We start from the raw sequence: 22309 nt of genomic DNA on the forward strand, positions 1-22309 counted from the left end.
CATTATTCACGCGGTGTTTACCCAGTGTCTAAAATTTAAGAGGAATTCAAGAAATCTTTGGGAAATGAATGAATGGATGACCCAGGGTACGTAATGGCAGCTAATTGCTACATGTGCAAAACCAGCGATTCATATTTGATATTGAAAGCTCTTTGGGCTTACTGGCTTGAGAGGGTTGGGCCTCCTGTTTCACGTAGAATAAGCTCCTTCATAAAGTCACAGACCAGTCAGGCTGAACAGCTCCGAGGAAACACCCAGAATAAAAATAGTTTAATACACACAATTAGGTGTGGGTGTGGCCAGCAAATACTCTGATTCTACAATCTGTTTTGGACAGGGCAGTGCTTCGTAGGTGACTAACAAAGCAAACGGTAAACAGAGCCTGTATGCTGAAGTAAGGAGTTATTTGCCAAAAGGGCTGAATATCCAGTCTGCTAGTAAGACATCATGCTTCCCAAAGCTCGAGAATATTGACTGAGATATGAACATTATTTAATCATATCCTCCAAAGAAGGCACACAACTCCTAAGCATGGACCTCACTTTTCCTTTTCTCTAGAGTATGAAATGAACTCTGAGAATGGGCAGTAAGGTATCTCAAAAAAAAAAAAAAAAAAAGAGTGAATTAGAAATCTCCTAGTCCAAATGTTCTGTCCTGTTGATGAAAAGCCAGATGGGTAGGAATTCTAAGGAGGAAGTTCTGAAAATAGGAGGAATGGTTATAGCTGGAGAAACTGCCCTGGGTCACACTGCTGAGTCTACAGAACTGAGAACGAGTCCCCTGGGCATCCACAGGAATAACACCTAACTGGATACCAGCACCAGTATCAAGTGTAGGCAGAGGTGTGGATGCAGCTATATACTGAATTACTCACGATGTATTTCTACAAAGCCTTCATTCTAGCACTGAGGAGCAGCCATGTTACCTCCTGCTTCAGAACGGTCTCCAAGGAGCCAGGTGTAAAAGAAGGCAGCCTCTCTCACCTTCTGTGGTTTCTCAGATGCAGTGCACTTTACAGTGCTATAAAAACTGATTTTCAAAATATGATTTATAAAAGATAAAATACAGACTAGACTATCAGCTCTCTGGTTCTCCTTATAGTCTAAACTGATATAAAAGCTATATTTAAAACCAGGTATGACGGTACACTTCTGTAGTCTCAGTATTTGTGAGACTGAGGCAGGAGGACTGCTGTGAGTTGAGAGGCACTTGGACTACATGGAAGCATCAGGCTAGCTAGGTAGATAGGGTTATATACTAAGACCTTGACAAGCAAAAGCAAAACTTTTTTAAAAAGCTATAATATATCATGTGTGTTCTTTTGTGATTGGGTTACCTCACTCAGGATGATATCCTCCAGATCCATTCAGTTGTCTAAGAATTTCATAAACTCATTGTTTTTAATAGCTGAGTAGTATTCCATTGTGTGAATATACCACATTTTCTGTATCCATTCCTCTGTTGAGGGGCATCTGGGTTCTTTCCAGCTTCTGTCTATTATAAATATGGCTGCTATGAACATAATGCACTCACTGATAAGTGGATAGTAGCCCAGAAACTCAAAATAACCAAGATACAATTTGCAAAACACATGAAGCTCAATAAGGAAGACCCTCCTTCCCTGAGTGTCTAATGAAAGAAAATAAAACTTGAGACCTGCGATTCATGTAATTTATGTGAAATAGCCCAAAGAGTTGTTTGTGAGGTTTGAAACCTGGGGCTGAGAACATAGCAGAACAGGCCAGGACATGCCCAAGCAGGCCCATCGTTAAGACATTCCTGAGGCTACTAGGCCATAAAGAGAAAGACGTGGTGGACTGGCCCTATGCCTCCCTATCTCCCACCCTTCTTACCTAAGTTAGATGTTATCTGCATATACAGTCTGCTGATGTTTAAATGAACCAATCATGTGAAACTGTGCCAATTTCTCCCCCAGCCCCAGCCCCTTTTCTATAAAAATCCCTAGCTTCCAAGCATCGGGGTAGAATCCACCTCGTGTTTTTACAGAAGGAGTTACAGAGACAAAGTTCAGAACTGAGACTGAAGGAAGGATCATCCAGAGACTGCCCCACCTGGGGATCCATCCCATAAACAACCACCAAACCCAGACACTATTGCAGATGCCAAGAAGATTTTGCTGACAGGACCCTGATATAGCTGTCTCTTGTGAGGCTATGCCAGTGCCTGGCAAATACAGAAGTGGATGCTCACAGTCATCTATTGGATGAAGCACAGGGTCCCCAATGAAGGAGCTAGAGAAAGTACCCAAGGAGCTGAAGGGGTCTGCAGCCCTATAGGAGGAGCAACAATATGAACTAACCAGTATCTCCAGAGCTCCCTGGGACTAAGCCAACAATCAAAGAAAACACATGGTGGGACTCATGTCTCTAGCTGCATATATAGCAGAGGATGGCCTAGTCAGTCATCAATGGGAGGAGAGGCCCTTGGTCTTGCAAAGATTCTATGCCCCAGTATAGGGGAATGCCAGGGCCAGGAAGTGGGAGTGGGTGGGTTTGGGAGCAGGGGGAGGAGGGAGGGGATAGGGAATTTTCGGAAAGGAAACTAGGAAAGGGGATAGCGTTTGAAATGTAAATGAAGAAAATATCTAATAAAAAACATATTTAAAAAGCTGTATATTACACGTATCTGAACATTACATAGAAACATACATGATAATGTAGTTTTAAAAGTATTTATTTATGTGTAAGTGTGTATTCTAGAGAGCATGTATGTGTACCTCATGCACACAATGCCAAAAGCGGTCAGAAAAAGGGGTCAGATCCCTGAGAACTGGCTGTGAGACACCAAGGACCCACTGAGAGCCAAACCTAGGTCTTCTGGAAGAGCAGCCAGAGTTCTTAACTGCTAAGCTATCTGTCCAGTATCATGATAATGTAGACTGCTAAATATGGCAGCCAGCAAAACATTTAAAAGAAGGGAAAGGGCCAGGTGTGGTGGCACACACCTTTAATCCCAGCTTTTGGGAGGCAGGCGGAGTTCAAGGCCAGCCTGGTCTACAAAGTGAGTTCCAGGACAGCTGGGGCTTTACAGAGAAACCCTGTCTCGAAAAAGCAAAAAAAAAAAAAAAGAAAAAAAAAAGAAAAAAAGAAGAAGGGAAAGGAGGAATAAATTATGCATATATATTTCAACAAAGTGCTGTATAAGGTTTTGTTCAAACATACACAAGAAAAAACCTGTAACAGGGACAGGAAGATGAAAAAGACAAACTTTTTGTCCTCTATTCAAGAGTCAATATTCTAATTACCAATCAATCATGAGCCCTTATTTCTCTAATTCTAACTAGATGTAAAAAAAAAAAAAAAAAAAAAAAAAAAAAGATGTCTTTGTACTGTGCACTGAGTTTGCTCCAAGCATGGCCACCTGCACAGCTGATGCGACTCAGAGCCAGAAAGATGGCATTAACAGGGATACAGAACTTGGTCTCTCAGGTCCTCGCTACTGAATTTCTTAGGATCCTAAAACACTTAAGGATATTTCTGTAAGGCTGTGAAAGAGAAAACCAACTACTTACACGGATGGAGACCATGTTTATTTCTTTGGGAGAAAAGCCTAATTGGGACGCTTCGAGATCCCTATAGGAAATTGCACCAGTAGTCAACTGGATTTTTAAAAGGCAAAGCTTGAGGATTTTTTTTCCCTTTGAAATGAATGTAGCAAACTTATGTAAGCACGGAATAGGATTATTAGTTAACAGTCTTTTCAATTATATGGGAAAATGAAAACTAGGGGAGCGTCTAAGGCCACTTGCTGACCTTTGTGCAGCTGTTAAGTAAAGAAAGTAAACCCTCCAGGGATACTGAACAGCCAACTGTCATAAGTCCAGGGTGTCTTGCACTTGCTGTGACAAGTTTAAAATATTTAATATGACTATACCTGAAATATTTAATGCTATCTTTTTCATGCACCAGCTTCTAAGAGCTTTCCCTAAAATCCTGATATGCAAAAGAATATACCAACATTTTCCCCCTTTCCCCTGGAGCTTGTCTCCCAAGTTAGCAAACACTTAGGTAAGCGATTTTTACAGAACTTTTTTCCCTAATAACTGAAGGACTAACATGATGATTTAGATCTATATTCTCCCCAAAAGGCGTCTCATATTTTTGTATATTACCAAATATTTTCAGTCAAATAACACAAGAATGTATTTTAAAAATAAAAAGGGTGAATCATCATTCCATCATGAACCAACATTGGAGTCAGAACTCCTAAAAGGAAAACAGAAAAAAAAAAAAAATCATGCACAGCCGAAGCTATTAATATATAATGGAGACAAAGAGTTTATTTTTCAATGAGAATAACAAGGAAAAAAGCCTGATTTTGTACGCCTGCCCGTTAGGACTTCCCACCATAATTAGTGCTTCTTGCCCCTGAGAGGAGGAGCTTCGGCTCAGGGGAACTTCATGCAATAAGGGAAGAAAACAGTATAAATACTCCAGGGCAGCCGTGGGGAAGGCATTATCCACTGCTCCTGGGCAGAGGAAGCCAGGAAAGCTGCCCCACGCATCTCCCAGCACCAGGTAAGCCTCGTCTGAGGGTCAATGGGCGACATCCCTGCCAGCAGGCTTGGAAACAGGCTTCATTTAGCCATTATATATCTTTGTGTGTGTGCATGATTTTTAAAATTGACTTTCTACCAAAAGGTACCCAGACAGGTTCATTTGTATTGATCTATTTAAGACATTCTTAACGAAAATGACTGTACAAACTTGCCTTAATGTAAATTTCAATTTATCTCGAAAGTTCTAGCTATTTCAAGTCATGTCAAAGACTCTGGATTATTTAATATAGTCATCTAGTAATGAGGCTATTTAATATAGTCATCTAGTAATGAGGCTATTTGGTGGGGGTCATTTTATTTTTAGAGCATTATTTCAAGGCAGTTTCCAAACACTAGTAAGACATATATACTCATACAACAAAAACTTTCCTCCTATAATTTTATAGAATATATTCTAAGTATAAAAGGTCAGTCATTTAAAAAACCATGAGATAACTACATAAATAATCAGTCTGTAGAACATCGTAGAAATGAAACAGATCAGTGATGGGCTATGTGTAATGATTCTCTTCTGCTTTTCAGAATCTATCTGAAAATATGCTGCCTCAAATACCCTTTCTGCTGCTAATGTTCTTGACCCTGGTTCATGGGATGTTTTATGCTGAACGGTACCAAACGCCCACAGGCATAAAGGGCCCACTTGCTAGCCCCAAGACACAATACTTCATCCCATACGCCATAAAGAGTAAAGGTAAGCTCAACTGTACATTTTGCTCTATTTCCCAGACAGCTGGCCTTTTTAATAATGTTAATAATGAGCCCCTTAACAAAATAATTTCCAGACTGTTCTTATTTTACGTTTAAGTTTGATTGGCTTGAGCTAGTACAGCGGAATGATGCATGGAAACGACAGGTCAGTATAGGAACATAATACCCTGGAGAAGCAGGATTAAGAGACTTTTATATATAGGGCCACACTTTTTCCCTCTCAAATGATGGTTTCATACAATTAACTAATTACCCAGACTCTAGATTATTAATTCAATAAAATTAAGTTAATTTAAGCTAAAAACAATTGCATAGGCTAGAAATTTTATGTATCTAATTACTTAAACATTTGCTTTAAAAACCCTAGTCCTTAGATATTAAAGAAAACTGGTATCAAATAAAAGCAGCCCTCAATAAACCTAAGGGGCCAGGGAAGCAGCAACTCTCATAATTACTCACACATTCATAGTGCAGAGGGCCAACGCACAGACGTAGCTGCCAAGAGCTAGCTGTGTGCGCTCAGTTCCAAGGGCTGCTGTGAAGTTTAAATGTGTCTACATCTGCAGAGTGTGTATGTCTACCTATTGCTGTATTCATGCATGGTTGCTTCCCCCTGCTTCTCTCTCAGGGATAGCTTGAGACATTTTATCTTTCTCTGGAATTTATCACTCACCTATCTGGCTTTGTTACTATAAAGGATGTCATGAAGGAGACAGTACAGGTGCAATAACAAGAGACTGTCAAAGAGGGCAACAATCATGCCTTATCTTTGCCAATTTCATCTAAAACATCATGCATGATAAGTACTGATAATATAATATAAACCATCTTCAGATTTTCTTGTCCACAGTATTTTTCAATTTGGCCATATACTTTGTCCTGCATTGAGCGAAGGCTTCAAATGGCAGAGTTTTGGAGACAAGCATTTTGAAAAAAAAAAGCAAATGTTTAAGTATGCCTTTTTAGAAGAAAATTTAGTGTTGCACGAAAGGCAGCTTAATATTTAAAAAGTATGGGAGATACTCTTGACTGCCTCATAATATAGATAAGCTGAAGGAAAGATAAAAGGTAGAAGGAATGAATAGAAGACACACTTAACCCACCTTAGAGCAGTGAGTGTGGGTGGAAGTGCCAACAGGGAGCGATGGGTTCAGCACTCTGACCAAATCTAGACTTTTTTAGTACCTTACACATTTAGTATCACAAAAACTGTCGAGTTAAATAAAACCCAAATGCACCGCTGTTAGAAGGTTATAAGTATTTCTGTCTTCCCACCTAAAACAGTGCTTCTCATCCTACTGTTCCTACAGAACAAATGGAAGTATCTTCTTAACAGACACAAAGCCAAAAAACTCTATTTTAACTATTAAATCTACCTTGGTCTCCTTCTCATAATGAACAGAAATTGTATGCACTGCTTCTCCACTGCCAGGCACCAGTGCCCTGTAACAAACATACATGCTCACATTGAGGTGACAGTAGGAACCCAGAAAGTTCCTATGCAATCCCTGGGGAAATCTGCTCAGCACATGCTAACACACACACACACACACACACACACACACACACACACACACACACACACAGAGAGAGAGAGAGAGAGAGAGAGAGAGAGAGAGAGAGAGAGAGAGAGAGATCAGCCAAAGCCCATTCAATTGTAGGGAGGCTACCTGGCCACGTGCACAGTTGGGCATGTGAGAACCTTAAGAGAAGGAAGCTTCTAATCTTGAAGGTGGCTGCTGCCCTGGTCTTACTCTTCTAGACGACAAGCAACAAGCTGATGGCTCTCCCCATAAACACTCACAGACGCCATTCTTACTTGAACTAGGAGGTTTAGGATCCCAAGGCAACAACAGTGCAGGCTACAGCTCACCCTGTCACTGGAGGTCAAGTGGTGCTAGCCTTTCCTGTAACATGTGTTTCCCCTTTGTTTTAACAAACAAACAAACAAACAAACAAATCTTCATAATTACGTGACAATTATTTTTGTATAACTAGAAACCTTATAATTTGTTGCTGAAGCAAATTCTGCATTTGAAAACTATGCCATTTTACTTTAAGCCATTAAAAATCATATATTTACTGATCAATTTTAAGTGTGTCAATATTACACATACCTAGCATGAAAGTTAATCTCAGGTGTTATCTTTGAGAATTTTAGTAACTATTGTTGTCTGACTACTCTTAAGTGCCAGCTATTTAATTTAATAGGAGAGAGTTAAAGAGAATAATGTTCTTGCATATCAACAGCTAACAGCTAAAGCAAATGATATTCTTAAAAGCATTATCAAAGATAATTTAGAATTGTTAATAACTATTCTTTAGTCTTCAGTTTGACTTTTTTAAGTCATTAAAGTCTTAAGAGTTTATCATATTAAAAAAGTTTATCTAAAAGTGATAGGTATGTTAAGTGTTTAGCTCAGTGGTAAATGCTCACCTAGCATTTATAAGGACCTGGTTTTGAGGTCTAGAACACGCATGAACACACACACACACACACACACACACACACACACACACACACCATAAGATATAATAAATAAGCAGATCATAGTTACACATCATAGTTACAGTTTTGAGCTATCTACTGTCCCATCTGATAAATCAGCATGACTTTGTACTTTGTACTGCTTTCCAACAGTACAAAAAAAAATCTAAATGTTTCTGAAAACTTACTAAATTAGATAATTTAAATAAAGATTGCATGAGTAAATGTTAAAACTCATCTGCAACTTTACTGTCAACGTTACTAGTTAAATGTGATTTCTATGAGAAATAAACAGTTTGTGTGGTGTTTACAATGACTACAGTCAATAGACAGAAACAAGCATCATCGTCATCACAGTATATGGTAATGCCTAGTAGACTGTAGGCACCACTGAGGTGCATTTTAAAGTAAGCATTGCATGTTACATCTGAGGCTTCTACATCACGTTCTGTGCTTTTCTCATCTCAGTGGTCAGTGTGTTCTGTCACAGGCACTCAATAAGGGGTTACTACAGTTAGGTTAAGCACACGGGGACAGTGCTTTGGTTAAATGAATCCACAGCTTTATAAGATTAAGTACTTCCTGCGTTTTGATCATCAGTTTGAAACTATTCTATGTGCCTCATCAATGCATTATGTATAAATCCTGTCTTCCTTTGCCTCCGTCGTAAGTCAATAAAGGAGAACAAAAGCCCAAGTACATATCAAGGGTGAACAATAACAAGACTAATTCTAAGCTGTTCGATAGGTGGACAAATACACTCCCCAGAGCACCCTGCCCCACGTAGGACTGTTGTGTGAGTGGACGTTACCTGGAACACAGAGCACTACCACACTCTGTCCTCGTGCTTTGAGAATCCCTAGTTTAATGTTGGTGACGCTAGGTGGCATGTTGGTGTGTCTTACAGGGATTCCAGTAAGAGGAGAACAAGGCATTCCTGGTCCACCAGGCCCAACCGGACCTCGAGGACACCCAGGTCCCTCAGGACCGCCAGGCAAGCCAGGCTATGGAAGTCCTGGACTCCAAGGAGAGCCAGGGTTGCCAGGACCACCAGGAATATCAGCCACGGGGAAGCCAGGCCTGCCAGGCCCGCCAGGCAAACCAGGGGAGAGAGGACCATATGGACACAAAGGAGATATTGGCCCAGCTGGCTTACCCGGACCTCGGGGCCCTCCAGGGCCCCCTGGAATTCCTGGCCCAGCTGGAATTTCTGTGCCAGGAAAACCTGGACAGCAGGGACTTACAGGTGCCCCAGGACCTAGGGGCTTTCCTGGAGAGAAGGGTGCACAAGGAGCCCCTGGTGTGAATGGGCGGAAAGGGGAAACAGGATATGGCTCTCCTGGCCGTCCAGGTGAGAGGGGTCTTCCAGGCCCTCAAGGTCCCATAGGACCCCCTGGCCCCTCTGGAGTGGGAAGAAGAGGTGAAAACGGCTTTCCAGGACAGCCGGGCATCAAAGGTGACCGGGGTTTCCCAGGAGAAATGGGACCATCAGGTCCACCAGGTCCCCAAGGTCCTCCCGGGAAGCAAGGACGAGAAGGTATTGGGAAGCCAGGAGCCATTGGATCCCCTGGTCAGCCAGGTATCCCAGGAGAAAAAGGCCACCCAGGGGCTCCAGGAATAGCTGGTCCTCCAGGAGCTCCTGGCTTTGGAAAACAAGGCTTGCCAGGTTTGAGGGGACAAAGGGGACCTGCTGGTCTTCCTGGGGCTCCAGGTGCCAAAGGGGAACGAGGGCCAGCAGGTCATCCTGGAGAACCGGGTCTGCCTGGATCCCCTGGGAATATGGGACCCCAAGGACCTAAAGGAATCCCAGGGAACCATGGCATTCCAGGCGCTAAAGGTGAGATAGGTCTAGTTGGGCCTGCAGGCCCCCCTGGGGCTAGAGGAGCAAGGGGTCCACCTGGGTTAGATGGAAAAACAGGGTATCCTGGGGAGCCAGGTCTCAATGGTCCTAAGGGTAACCCAGGGTTACCAGGACAAAAAGGTGATCCTGGAGTGGGAGGAACCCCTGGTCTTCGAGGTCCTGTTGGCCCTGTAGGAGCTAAAGGAGTGCCTGGACACAATGGTGAGGCAGGTCCAAGAGGTGAACCTGGAATACCAGGTACCAGGGGCCCCACTGGGCCACCAGGTGTCCCAGGATTCCCTGGATCTAAGGGTGACCCTGGAAACCCAGGTGCTCCAGGCCCAGCTGGCATAGCAACTAAGGGCCTCAATGGGCCCACTGGTCCTCCAGGCCCTCCTGGTCCAAGAGGCCACAGTGGAGAACCTGGTCTCCCAGGTCCTCCGGGTCCCCCAGGACCCCCCGGCCAAGCAGTCATGCCTGATGGCTTCATAAAGGCAGGCCAGAGGCCCAGGCTTTCTGGGATGCCGCTTGTCAGTGCTAACCACGGGGTAACAGGTATGCCCGTGTCTGCTTTTACTGTCATTCTCTCTAAAGCTTACCCAGCAGTAGGTGCCCCCATCCCATTTGATGAGATTCTGTACAATAGGCAGCAGCATTACGACCCAAGATCTGGTATCTTTACCTGTAAGATCCCAGGCATATACTATTTCTCCTACCACGTGCATGTGAAAGGGACTCACGTTTGGGTAGGCCTGTATAAGAACGGCACGCCTACGATGTACACGTATGATGAGTACAGCAAAGGCTACCTGGATCAGGCTTCAGGGAGTGCAATCATGGAGCTCACAGAAAATGACCAGGTATGGCTCCAATTGCCCAATGCAGAATCAAACGGCCTCTACTCCTCTGAGTACGTCCACTCGTCCTTCTCAGGATTCCTAGTGGCTCCCATGTGAGCACTTCCTGTCAAGCTCATCCTATTCTCCGCTTAGAAAGGCTTTCCACCCAATTCCATCGCGCCCTCCCTGGAGATGCATTTGGAGGTAGGCTAAAAGTAATGTGAACAACTTACACTTTCTAAAGTGCACTCTGGGACCAAGTTTCCTCACTTCTAAAGTGAACAGTAACAGTGGGTATGTGAGGATCCTCCGGAGCACTCAGCAATCCTAAAGCCCTGGGGGGTGGTGAGGGGGTGGTGTCTGTTATTCCATCAATACTTACATTTTTTTAACAGAAGCTTTAAAAAAAAGCCTCACAAAAACAGAAATAAGACTCTAACTCACCATAAATCTCATTTCAAAAACTCAACATTCTCCTTTCAAAAAAGTCCATTTTTAATAATATGAAAACATCTAGGAAACATGCAGGAATTATCATGCAACTTTATATTCTTTAAATACTTGAATATTCAAATTGAAATGACACTGTATACCCTAGGATATTTCTGATGGTGCATCACTCAATGGCTCATACAACCCCTTTCATCAAGATAAATTCAAATGCACAGGTACACACATGGTTTTTGAAGTGCGCATAAGAAACCAAAATACTGTATTAAAATTAATTTCGATTATAAGGTGCTTTGTCACAGCTGTTTCAAGCTTTTCTGCAATTGCAGAAAGTCCACATACCTGGTGTAACTTGGAAACAAGTGTCTGACTTATGTCAGTAACACAGTGCACAGTGTGATTACTCTGATTTAATTCCTTGCATCTTTGTAAAATGATTTTATGGGCTTATACAATATTAGAATAGACACTTTGTGTGCCTTTCAATCGAGTGGAAGAATAAACATTAAGGGTTTGAACATCAGACTAGAAACGAAAAGACATTATTTATTTATGCTCTGTACTGTATTTTTACATTATTGTTTAAAACTGGTAGGCTGTACCTCACTTATTAAAGCCCGGAGTATTTAATCTACTTGGTATTACGAAGCAATAAAATGACATGAATAGACCTTTATTCTGTGCTGAGTTCTTTCATAGTGACAACAGGCTGTTCACAGCTTTACAGCTTCGCACTGGCTGAAGCTAATAAGAAAAGCAGTGAAGCGGGGGTGACTCTACAGTTGTCATGGGCTTGTCTCTCTGTCATGGTGGGAAGGGCACATGCCAGGTTCTGCAAGGATGTAAAAAAACAGCCTCTATGAGCCTGGACCAAAGCTGATGAGTAGACACAGGGAAATAAAAATATATAAATATCACTTCAAAACTCTGGTTTGTCTTAGAGGGAGGGAAGACGGTATCACACAAATATCAAATTGGAACCAATATCCTGCAATTATTATTTATTGCCTTAGCACATTTTAGTCATAATATTTAAAATTATTTTGGTGGCTTGATTTACTGAAAAGGAGGGATGGATTGTGTGTGTGTGTGTGTGTGTGTGTCAATCAAAAGGCAACATATTTCAAAACTTAAAATCCTGCTGATTAGCATCGATCAGCCCACTTGTTAATCAAGCCTGTCTGACTCAATCACTAGGGCAGCGTAATATACAGGCTATTCACTCCCTGAAATAAGATTCTCTGTAACCCTGCAGCAAAGGAAAACTCAAAGTGCTACCTTGTGGGTGGCAGTAACTCTGCTCTCATTCTGGGCCAACCACTCCTGTTCCGTATACAATGAGATAGAATGGAGGCAGGCACTTTATATGTCCTCCACCACTACCACACTGAGGGTCACAGGTGTCACTAGCTCCCACTCCTAAGCCAGAAAGCAAGGACTGGGACTTTCAGTCTAGAAAACGCCCTCCTGCCCAGGAGAACTGCACTAGGAGACTTCTGGAAGTAGCTGGATAAACTGGCTTAGACTCCTGACAGCTATAACCACAGAACAGAGATAAATATAGGTATCAGGACTAATTTTAGAGCAAACATTTTTACCAGATTAAATACCAAGTAAGAAACAAAAGAGGTAGACTCTACCTAATTCAGTAGACACGGGCAGTTAACAAACCTCTACCAGGAGGCCTCTCTTCATGTTACTCACCCTTAAAGGCTGACATTTTAAAATTGTGTTGTATACCAGCAACTACATCCTTCCAAAAATCAAATGTTTTTTGACCTCTGTTCTGCTAAAAAAAGAAATTTCCAAATGTAACAAGTGCAGTAATTCTGCTTCTAAACATAGTGGTAAGCTACAGCAAATCGTTACATGTATCTACTTTAAGGTAAGAATTCCGGTTTTAGAAAACATGACAGATTAATACAGAAATATTCCTCACAATTCACTGCTATAAGTCAACACACAGATAAACATCACTAAATATTACCGCAGTTCACGTAGCCCAGCTAAGGGGAAATGTCCACTCATACAGCCTGAAGCTACAAAATATCTAACTACACAAGAAATTTACACAGTTCTATAGTTTCTGAAATAACAGAACACACTTCTTACTGCACGACGGCAATACAGGGCCCAAAGCAACTTAGCTCAGAATTCAGGGTCCACTTAACCTGCATTTCTACATAAAAATCAGTGTTACTGCAGGGGGATGACTGAACTGCTGAATCCAAAATGGAAATCATTTTATGAAAAATTTTTTCCAAGCTAGCCAAAAAAAAAGAAAGAAAGAAAAAAATTTATACCCAACTATATAGCTCTCCAGCTCTTTGCTTCATAGAAACATTAACAGTGTTTTCTCTTTAAACAGAAAGAGCACTGCACATTTATATATCGTTACGCACATTACAACATACAAAAGACTGATGATCTGGGCTGAAGTTCAGCAGCAGAGTCCTTGGCTGGAGGCTGAGGAACTTGGGCTTGACCCCAGGCTTGGAGGGAGAGGAAGACTCGGTACCCCTAACCCCCATTCGTGTCACATAAGGAACAGACTCCATTTTATGCTAATAAGAATTACAATGCTGAGAATATACCTCAGTGGAGATACGCACAAAGGCTCTAGGCCCCTGAGGAAAATCCCCAGCGTCAAACCACACCAAAAATCTTTCTTGCTCAATGAAAATATTCATAAATGTCTGACTGTGATTCTCATTTTCATAATAAGTCAGTTATACACCTAACTGTGATTTTAAAATACAATGTATGCAAAAAGCAAAGAAATACTGACATGCAAACCCAGTTACATTCATAGATCTTAAGTCTACATATAAATTGTCAAATTATTAGATTGATTTCATCTGGGCAGGCACAAAGCAAAAGATTAATTAAAAAATTTTGTCTCATGTTTCTGGTTTGAATTTTAGAATACATAGGACATATGGAATTCTTCTTAATTAACTGTACTGCTTGTTTAAAAATCTGCTAATGAAAGCAAGAAAATATTTTTTAGAGCATATTCTGTTGCCTTTTTCTAGAGTTTTATGCCCCCTACTGGAGAAGAGGGTGTCCTTTTCTTGACCAAACTTCTTTTTTTAAAAGGGTACCATTATTTAATTTTCCAAAAATATTTTCAACCAATTTCACCATGTTTTGTTTACTTGGTCACCTCTGAAACCACCCAAAGAAAACAGAGTGAAATCACAACCCAAGAGTTACACATAACTAACTCTTCTTACTTATGACTAAATACAGGTTTTTTTTGTTTTTTGTTTTTGTTTGGTTTTTTTTTGGTCAAAAAAAAAAAAAAAAAACCTGAGCGCCCACTCACCTTTGTTAAAGAGTCCACCACTCTGGCACACAGAAGAGCCCCCGGCAGGTCAAAGTAGTTATCATAGAAATAACACTTTCCTAAAACAAACAAACAAACAAACAAAATCAGTGCCCCCTGCTTGTGGAAAACAGAGAAACACGTCTGAGCAGAGTCTGGATGCTCATTTAACTATCTGCAAAGCCTCCACTTTATGCCATTCTGTATGGGAGGCAGGGGAAGAGGTGCGAGTGTATAGTGTGCATCTGCAAGTGGAGGCCAGATGACAACGGGTGCGGGCATCCACCATTCCTCAGGCACCGCGAACCATTTATGTTTAAGGACACGGGGTTTCCATGCGCGCCCACTCCCAGGCACGGGGATCACACGTGCACTCGGCTCCACGCCAGGGTTTCTGAAGGTTTCTGAAGGTTTCTGGAGCCTCAACTCAGGTCCTCCCTAGCCTTTTCAATTCAAACTGGTATTGCTGCAGCCTATCCTTTTTATTTCATATTTCAAACATTTATCGTTTTTAATGGAGTGTGATTGAGTACTGTCTCTGCATGTATGTATGCACTACATGGGTGCCTGGTACCTGTGGAGGGTAAAAGAGGGTGTAAGAGTCCCTGAACTAGAGTTATAGACAGCTGTGACCTGAGACCTGAACCCAGGTCTTTGGCTAGAATGAGTGCTCTTAACCGCTGAGCCATTTCCCCAGTCCCCATCCTCATCTTTTAAGGAATGTTTAAGTTCCAATTGCACTAAAAGAAAGCTGAAACATGACATCTGTAAGTTAAACATTTTATTAAAACACATTTCAGTGGCAAAATAGATCTCAGAAAAAGTATATTATCACTATAAAATGCAGTATGAAGAAGCCATAATCTATTACTAGTCATCAAATTTCACAACAGTCAAATCTAACAGTAGAGTCCCATGAAATGTTCTCCACAAACTGCTCTAAAACCCGTGTTGATTAGCCCATGCAAACACTGCATTCACGTTTCATGTTATTTCAGACAGATCGGGAAACCTGAGAACATCCATGGTAATGACAGGGAAAAAAAGTCATGCCACATGAGTAGACTGTATCGGAAAAACTCAAGAGTATGGGACACTCCAGGGTCTCTCCTGAGAAGAGGTATAAGTTTATTCTGTGTGGCCTTGGAGTAAATCAAACCCAAGGCCTTCTTTGGCACATCTGGCACCTTAGGACTTCCATGTCCCAGGCAACTCTTCTGATGGTCCACATTGCATCCCTGTGGCCCAACATGTGACTGCAACTGTGCTGCTGAGCAAAATCACACAACAGATACAGCAGTGTCCAGTCACATGCTTTCCCCTAAAGGCCCTGGAACCACATAGCCCAGATGGCCAACTCAACTAACTCACCTCAACCTCCCTGAAATCTCAGTGAAATTTAGAACCAATCGTTCCCTATTTCTATAAGACTATAAGACTATGTAAGCATAGTCTAATTGCATTGTGCAACCATTAGACCTTTTTTCTTCATACTTCTCTACACTTAAAAAAATTTTATTCGTGGGATGGGAGAAGGCTCAGTGGTTAAGAGCATGCACTATTCTTCCAGAACCTGAGTTTAGATCCCAGTACTCATGATTCCAAACACCTGCAACTCAGTTCCAGGGTGTCTTGACATTCTCTTCTGGCCATTAAACTTAAAAAGTTTTATTTTTAAAAGAGGCAGTGCTTTATTATGTATCACAGTCTGATACCCATGTGGAGTACCAGAGAGAAGAACTGGTAAGGTTGTTGCAAGTTTAGAATCCCAGTAAATCAGTAAATCTCAAAATTGAGAATGGCAGGCATTCAAACTAGCTCCGACCGGGTTTCTGTCCTGGGCCACGTGACTATAGCACCCCACCCCCACCCCCACTAACAAGACCATGACAACAGGTCACATAGTACAGAGCCTAGAGTTCTCCATGCTAATGAGGTATCTAGATGGTCCCCAAATGTTTAGCCAATGAGCTCCCCTTCCTGGGCATCCTTTCCTGCAAAAAAGTATTTATCAAGCAGTGGTGGCGCACGCCTTTAATCCCAGCACTTGGGAGGCAGAGGCAGGCAGATTTCTGAGTTCGAGGTCAGCCTGGTCTACAGAGTGAGTTCCAGGACAGCCAGGGCTACACTGAGAAACCCTGTCTTGGAAAAAAAAAAAAAAAAAAAAAAAAAAAGGATTTATCTCTGGTACACCTTGAGTAAGACATATATATCTGCCATGAATAAAAAAAAACAGTTTGGACAAGCAAAGACAGTCTCCTTCAAGATGCTGCAGGGGTTGGGGGAGTCCTTCCTTATACAGAATGGCATCCAAGTCTCCTTGCAAACTCCTCGCACTCACTTGGAGCCACCTGGACATACCCCCATCTCACCCATGCCTCACAGTCCCCAGCAGTGTATACGCTGACAGGAATTTGAGAAACACAGCATGTGTCCCAGCCCGTCGTTTCTCACTCAGAGAAACATAAATTGGGACCCCCATCTTAGACTTCATTTCCCCTCCCCTGAGACACATATTGGTGGCCACCCCTCCAGCCAAGTTAGAAACACAGCCTAATGCCCCTGCCCCTGCATTTCCCCTCCGCTGAGCGGCAGGCACATCCATGGTGTTCAGACACCCCAGTGGTGAGGCAGAAACACAGAATGACAATCCTAGGCTCTGCACATCTGGATGACAATTCTGCCTAACAAACCAAATAATATTTGACTAATTCAAAATCACCAAGATGAGCATGGGGAAATGAAGCAGAAGGGGCTGTCAATTCAGAGAGAGAGCGCCCTTGGGTGGGCACACAGTGAGCAAATGAGCCTGTCATAACTGGGTACTTGCTTTTTCATAGCTGTGGAATCTTTTGCTTAAAAAAATATTCAAGATTTTGAATAGCTTCTGAAGCAAAACACTTAGCTATGTGCTTAGCTTTCCTTGGAAACGGGAAGAAATTACTTACTAGGGCTTTCTGCTCTTGGGAATTGAACATACAACTTCACACATAGGCATATTCTACTAGTGGGGGTTGTTCCCAGCCAAAGCCAACAATTCACTATCATTGCTTGAGAAGGAAATTTGACTGAGATGTGCAAAAGCATCCAATATTGAACTCTAAGGCAAAATCTCATTTCCTTACCCATTGGTTTTGTCAAACTCATCCATAAACAAAAAATCTCAAAAGAAGGCAAATCTAAGAAGGTCACACAACAGTAACAAACAAATGTTAGCTATTCTCAGGTTATCACAGGTCTGAAAGGGAAAGGGTGAGCTTTAACACTCTAGAGTGGCAGGAAGAGCAGAAGGTTAAAGCAGAGAGAACAGAGAAACAGACTAATTTTAATGAGGACTCCCTGTCCATAAAAAGATCTTAACCACTTCAAATCAATCCATGCATACCAACGTCAGTAAATAATTTCTAAAATATTGCTTGTTTAGCTTTGGTAAAGCTCTTCACAGACTTGAGAAGAACATGTGGAGTCATTTTAGAATAAAAATCAGAGGCAGGAGATAGGGCTGTATGAAAGGAATCTAAGGGGCAGGAGTACCAGGCAGTGGAGCTATGAAGACATGGGAGACAGGGAAACTGAGGACAGAGCATGTTACTAACTGCTGCCTAAAGAACCCAGTCCAGCTGAGGGATGCACCATCTTCAGGGTGGTCCTTTTACTTCAGAACAAACACGAGTAAAAGGAGATTCAAGGAAAGCCCCATTAACACCAGTGGAAATGTGGCTGGAACTAATGCTGAACTAATGCCGAACAGAAACCAGACACACCTGAAAAATGATACATCCTAGTGCTAGAAAGTTAAATCCATTCCTTTGGACATCTTGCTTGGCCAGAGGGGACAGAGGTGTTTCTTTGTGTCCTCACACTGCAGGAACAGGCTAAAAGTGAAGCAGTGTGAGTGAGGGATGAGCCCTACCTGAGCAGCAAGGAATGTCGGACACACCGGGCTTGTCTGATGTACAGCGTTTGTCTGACACACAGTGCCTCCACTCCTTCTTGCCAAAGGCTTCAGTCAGTGCCTCTGGAGTCATCATCTTGGTGCCGTGGCTTGCCCTGTTGACGAGAGAAGACTGCAGAGTGCTACAGTTCTCTTGATGACATCTGTGATGACACTGAAACTACCGGACCTCAATCCCACTAGGCTTAACATGTGATCCTCCTGCCTCAGCCTCCTGAGTGTTACGGAGGGGCCACCATGTTCAACTATTGCTTTTGTTTTTATGTATCTGGTTTTCAGCTGGGTTGATTTCAACCAGTCTGGGATTCTATAAGCCCTTCACTGTCATAGCATAACCACCAACATAATATACACTTAAGGCAGGAAACACTTGCCTAAGTAACACAAGTCAAAGTAGATCAGTTCAAAGCTCACTGTCCAGATGCTCTGGGATTTCTACCACAGCCCTGACTCTTCTACTTTTAGTCTATCCACTAGCAAATGAGGAGGAGATTTCCCTATGCAAGGGTACTGCTGCAGAAGGTCCCGTCATTTTGCAGAGACACTGTGGTGTCATCCAAAGATGAGACAAAGCCAGTGAGGCAGCACATGCTTTGAATCCAAGCTCCTCTAGAGGGTAAGGTCAGAGGTCCACAGCTTTAAAGCCCTTTTGGAAACCTTAAGAGAGACGTTGTCTAAGACATAAAAGGAAAAAGAAAGCATTGGGAATGTATACTAGTGGTAGGAAACTAGTCTAGGGTATGCGTGGTCCTGGATTCTAACCCTAGTAACATGCACATGTGTACACACACACACACACACACACACACACACAGCAAGAGCAAAACACATATCCAACTGGAACAATTAGGAGACAACAAAGTAGACTGGGTGGAAAGGGTGACTTTGGTAGCAGGTTGGAATATGAGCCACATCTGCTCCAGAGGATGGTAAGCGCCCAGCACCAAGGGCCTGTGGAAACAAGAGTGGACAATCTATACACACAAGGACACATACATAAGATCAACAAACACTGGAATCACACTGGCAAGCAGCAGCCAGCGGAATGTACCAAACAGAACAGGATGCAGAAAGAGCTAGGTTCTATGCTCAGAATATTGCTTCTGCTTCACTAGGGCCGTGTTAGGGGACTCTCACTCTTCACCGTGTGAAAGTTGATACTTTATAGTTCTTTATGAGAACATAGAGTGTATTTAATTTTGATTGGAAAATAATCTGAAGGGGAAAATGAAGAAACGAAGGAGACCAAAGGAAGATGAAAACACAGAGTTCTCCTCTTTAGAGGCTGACACTTCAGAAGACTGGGCCAAGATGGAGGAAGTCTACAGGCAAACACAACCAGACAAATATCTACAGTATAGGATCAAAGACATCATCAAGCAGATAAAGTGTGCTAGAGAATCTTCAGGTTATTCAGAAGTTAAATTGGGAGAGACATAGACTGGGCAGACAGACAGAAATGAACAACTAGATAATGACTGAAGATTCCCAGAAAATGACCAACTTGACTACAGACTTAAAGGGCATGGGCACTGTATTTGCATACAGATAGACACATCCCCTAACTGGCTGAAAAAAAAATGGCAAATAAAAAACAAAATAATCAGAGATAAGGCCACACATGTTTCTTTTAGACTCACCTCAGGGGAGAGTCTGGGGAAAATATGAAAGCAACTTGACTACAAAATAAATGATCGTTCAAAAGTATCCAAAAAGGGAGAAGTGCTTGCAGGGGCCCCATATTGAGTCTTCTTTGACACTGAGCAAGTGCATATAAACAACAACAGAGCACTGTATGGTGTTGGCATGACAACACTCTGAGTACATGCTGGGAAATAGGTCCTTACTCCATGGTGCTCTCCCTAAGACTCAGTAGTGATGGCAGCTTCTAATTAGCTGCTTTTCATACCCTGATCAACCTGAGAGGTCTGCGTGCACTCAGAGAAGAGGGAACCAGAGCGTGGGGCTGATTTGGTCCTTAAGGAACCCTGCATGATGGAAGCAAGTATGGCCTAAAGTGTTATACACAGACCACCAACCCCTACCCAGTACCCATCAGCATCTTCTTTAATCAAAGGATCCCTGATGGTATTCTAAGCACCCAGTGAAAACCAAAAGAGTGATATCCATGATCTTTTGAAGATGTGGATCAAGCAGAACACTCCTATACTGTACATCGGAGTCAAACTTGTACAGCCATTCTGGAAATCAATTTGGTGGCTTTTCAGAAAGTGGGAATAGATCTACCTCAGGAACAAGCTATACCACTCCTGGGCATATACCCAAAAGATGCTCCACCATCCCACAAGGGATCTTGCTCAACTATGTTCATAGTAGCCTCATTTGCAATAGCCAGAAACTGGAAACAACCCAGATGTTCCTCAACTGAAGAATGGATAAAGAAAATGTGGCCTACTTACACAATGGAATACTACTACTCAGCTATCAAAAAACGAGGACATAAGAAATTTTGCAGGCAAATGGATGAAACTTGAGAATATCATCCTAAGTGAAGTAACCCAAACCCAAAATACATGGATGGTATGTACTCACTTATAAGTGGATAATAGCCATTAATTACAGGAAAACCATGCTATAATCCACAGACCCAAACAAGCCAAATAACAAGGAGGGGCTGAGGGAGAATGGTTGAATCTTTCTCAGAAGGCAAAATAAATACATATAAGAGATGGATAGAGGGAGGGAATTGAGTGGGAAATAGGAGAGGGAGGGGAGGGCATCAGGTGTAGGGAGACTAGAGATGAGAGAATGGAAATTGGCTGGGGGGCATCTCTAGGATGTACCAGAGACCTGGGAAAGAGGTGAGGGCAGAGAGGCCCCTGGGTGTCTTACATGGGAGGCTCTAGCTGAGAATCCTGTAAGTGTGGATGTGGATCCTAAAGTGGCCACTTCCTGTAGCCAGGCAGGACTCCCAGTGGAAGGATAAAGACAGCAACTGATCCATAAAACATTTGACCCAACACGTGTCCTGCCTGTAAGATATGTAGGGACAAAGATAGAGCAGAGATAGAGAGAATGGCTGTCCCCCAACCAATGACTGGCCCCAAACTGAGACCCATCCCATGGGCAAGAACCAATCCCTGACAATATTAATGATAACTCTGACAGGAGCCTAGCATAACTGTCTCTGAGAGGCTCCACCCAACAGATACAGAGACCCAGGTCAAAACATTAGATGGAGCTCCAGGAGTCTTGTAGAAGAGTTAGGGGAATGATTGAGGAACCAGAAGAGAATAGGGATTCCACAGAAAGACAATCAGAGTAAACTAACCTGAACGCTTGGGGGCTTTCAGAGTCTGAACCACCAACCAAAGAGCATATAAGGGCTAGACCTACTATGTCTCCCAACATGTATGTAGCAAATATGCAGCTTGGTCTTCATGTGAGTCCTCCAACAACTGGAGTGGGGGATGTCCCTGACTCTGTTGCCTGCCCATAGATTCTGTTCCCCTAACCTGGCCACCTTGTCTGGCCACTGTAGGAGAGGATGTGCATAGTCATGCAGTGACTTGATGTGCCTGGGGTGGTGGTGGAATGGTGGTGGGGTGGTAATATGGGGGAGGGTCCCTCTTATTAGAGGGACGGGGAGTGGGGGTACTGAAATATAAGGTGAATAAATAAATTTTTTAAAAAAGGGTAGGCGATGACCAAAGCATGTTATTTTCTACTATATTTCCTGCAAATATTTCTAAGGACTTAAAAGGAATATGGTGCTATTTGTCATATGATTGACTAAAATAATAACCCCATTTTGTAGCTTAAGGATTGTACACTAGTAATAAGGTATCTTGGAGACTCTGATCAAAATAATATTGCATTACCTGAGCACAGTGCCATCAGCTGCAAGTTTAATGAAGGTCCCATCTTCCAGATCCAATGCCAAACCCTTGCAACTAAAATGGAAACATTTGATTATCAATCAGCTCATACACTGAATTCACCTCTGAGGAAAAAAAATCTGCATTATTAAATGTTACAATGTTAAAGAGATTTTCTCACCTGAACAAAGGATATGTTAATCAATGAGGGTAAGCATCCAGGAACAGTAAGTCTCAAAAACAGGAAGTCTTTAGACTTTTGTAAAAAAATAAATAAAAAGAC

The 22309-nt window shown here is 42.4% G+C and overlaps 2 protein-coding genes across 4 annotated transcripts in view; one reads left to right on the forward strand and one right to left on the reverse strand.

Annotated features, from left to right (window-relative positions):
- Nt5dc1 (5'-nucleotidase domain containing 1) overlaps positions 1-22309 on the reverse strand; it is a 114981-nt gene that overhangs the window by 81897 nt on the left and 10775 nt on the right. Inside the window, exons 3-7 of one of the 3 annotated variants that reach the window (XM_006512764.3) lie at positions 22030-22101; positions 18146-18282; positions 14233-14312; positions 12609-12693; positions 11568-11736 (exon numbers count right to left, since the gene is read on the reverse strand). In XM_006512764.3, coding sequence (XP_006512827.1) covers positions 11690-11736; positions 12609-12693; positions 14233-14312; positions 18146-18282; positions 22030-22101 — 421 coding nt within the window. In that variant the 3' untranslated portion in view covers positions 11568-11689. Of the gene's footprint in view, positions 1-11567; positions 11737-12608; positions 12694-14232; positions 14313-18145; positions 18283-22029; positions 22102-22309 lie in introns of those variants that run through there. The other 2 variants (NM_176968.5, NM_001347463.1) reach the window with 2 other exon arrangements.
- Col10a1 (collagen, type X, alpha 1) lies at positions 4476-11580 on the forward strand. Its single transcript, NM_009925.4, has 3 exons — positions 4476-4538; positions 5102-5270; positions 8683-11580. The coding sequence occupies exons 2-3, from the start codon at positions 5117-5119 to the stop codon at positions 10569-10571; spliced, it is 2043 nt and encodes a 680-aa protein (NP_034055.1). The 5' UTR covers positions 4476-4538; positions 5102-5116; the 3' UTR covers positions 10572-11580.

Source organism: Mus musculus, chromosome 10, assembly GCF_000001635.26.
Source record: "Mus musculus strain C57BL/6J chromosome 10, GRCm38.p6 C57BL/6J".
Taxonomy (NCBI): Eukaryota; Metazoa; Chordata; class Mammalia; order Rodentia; family Muridae; genus Mus; species Mus musculus.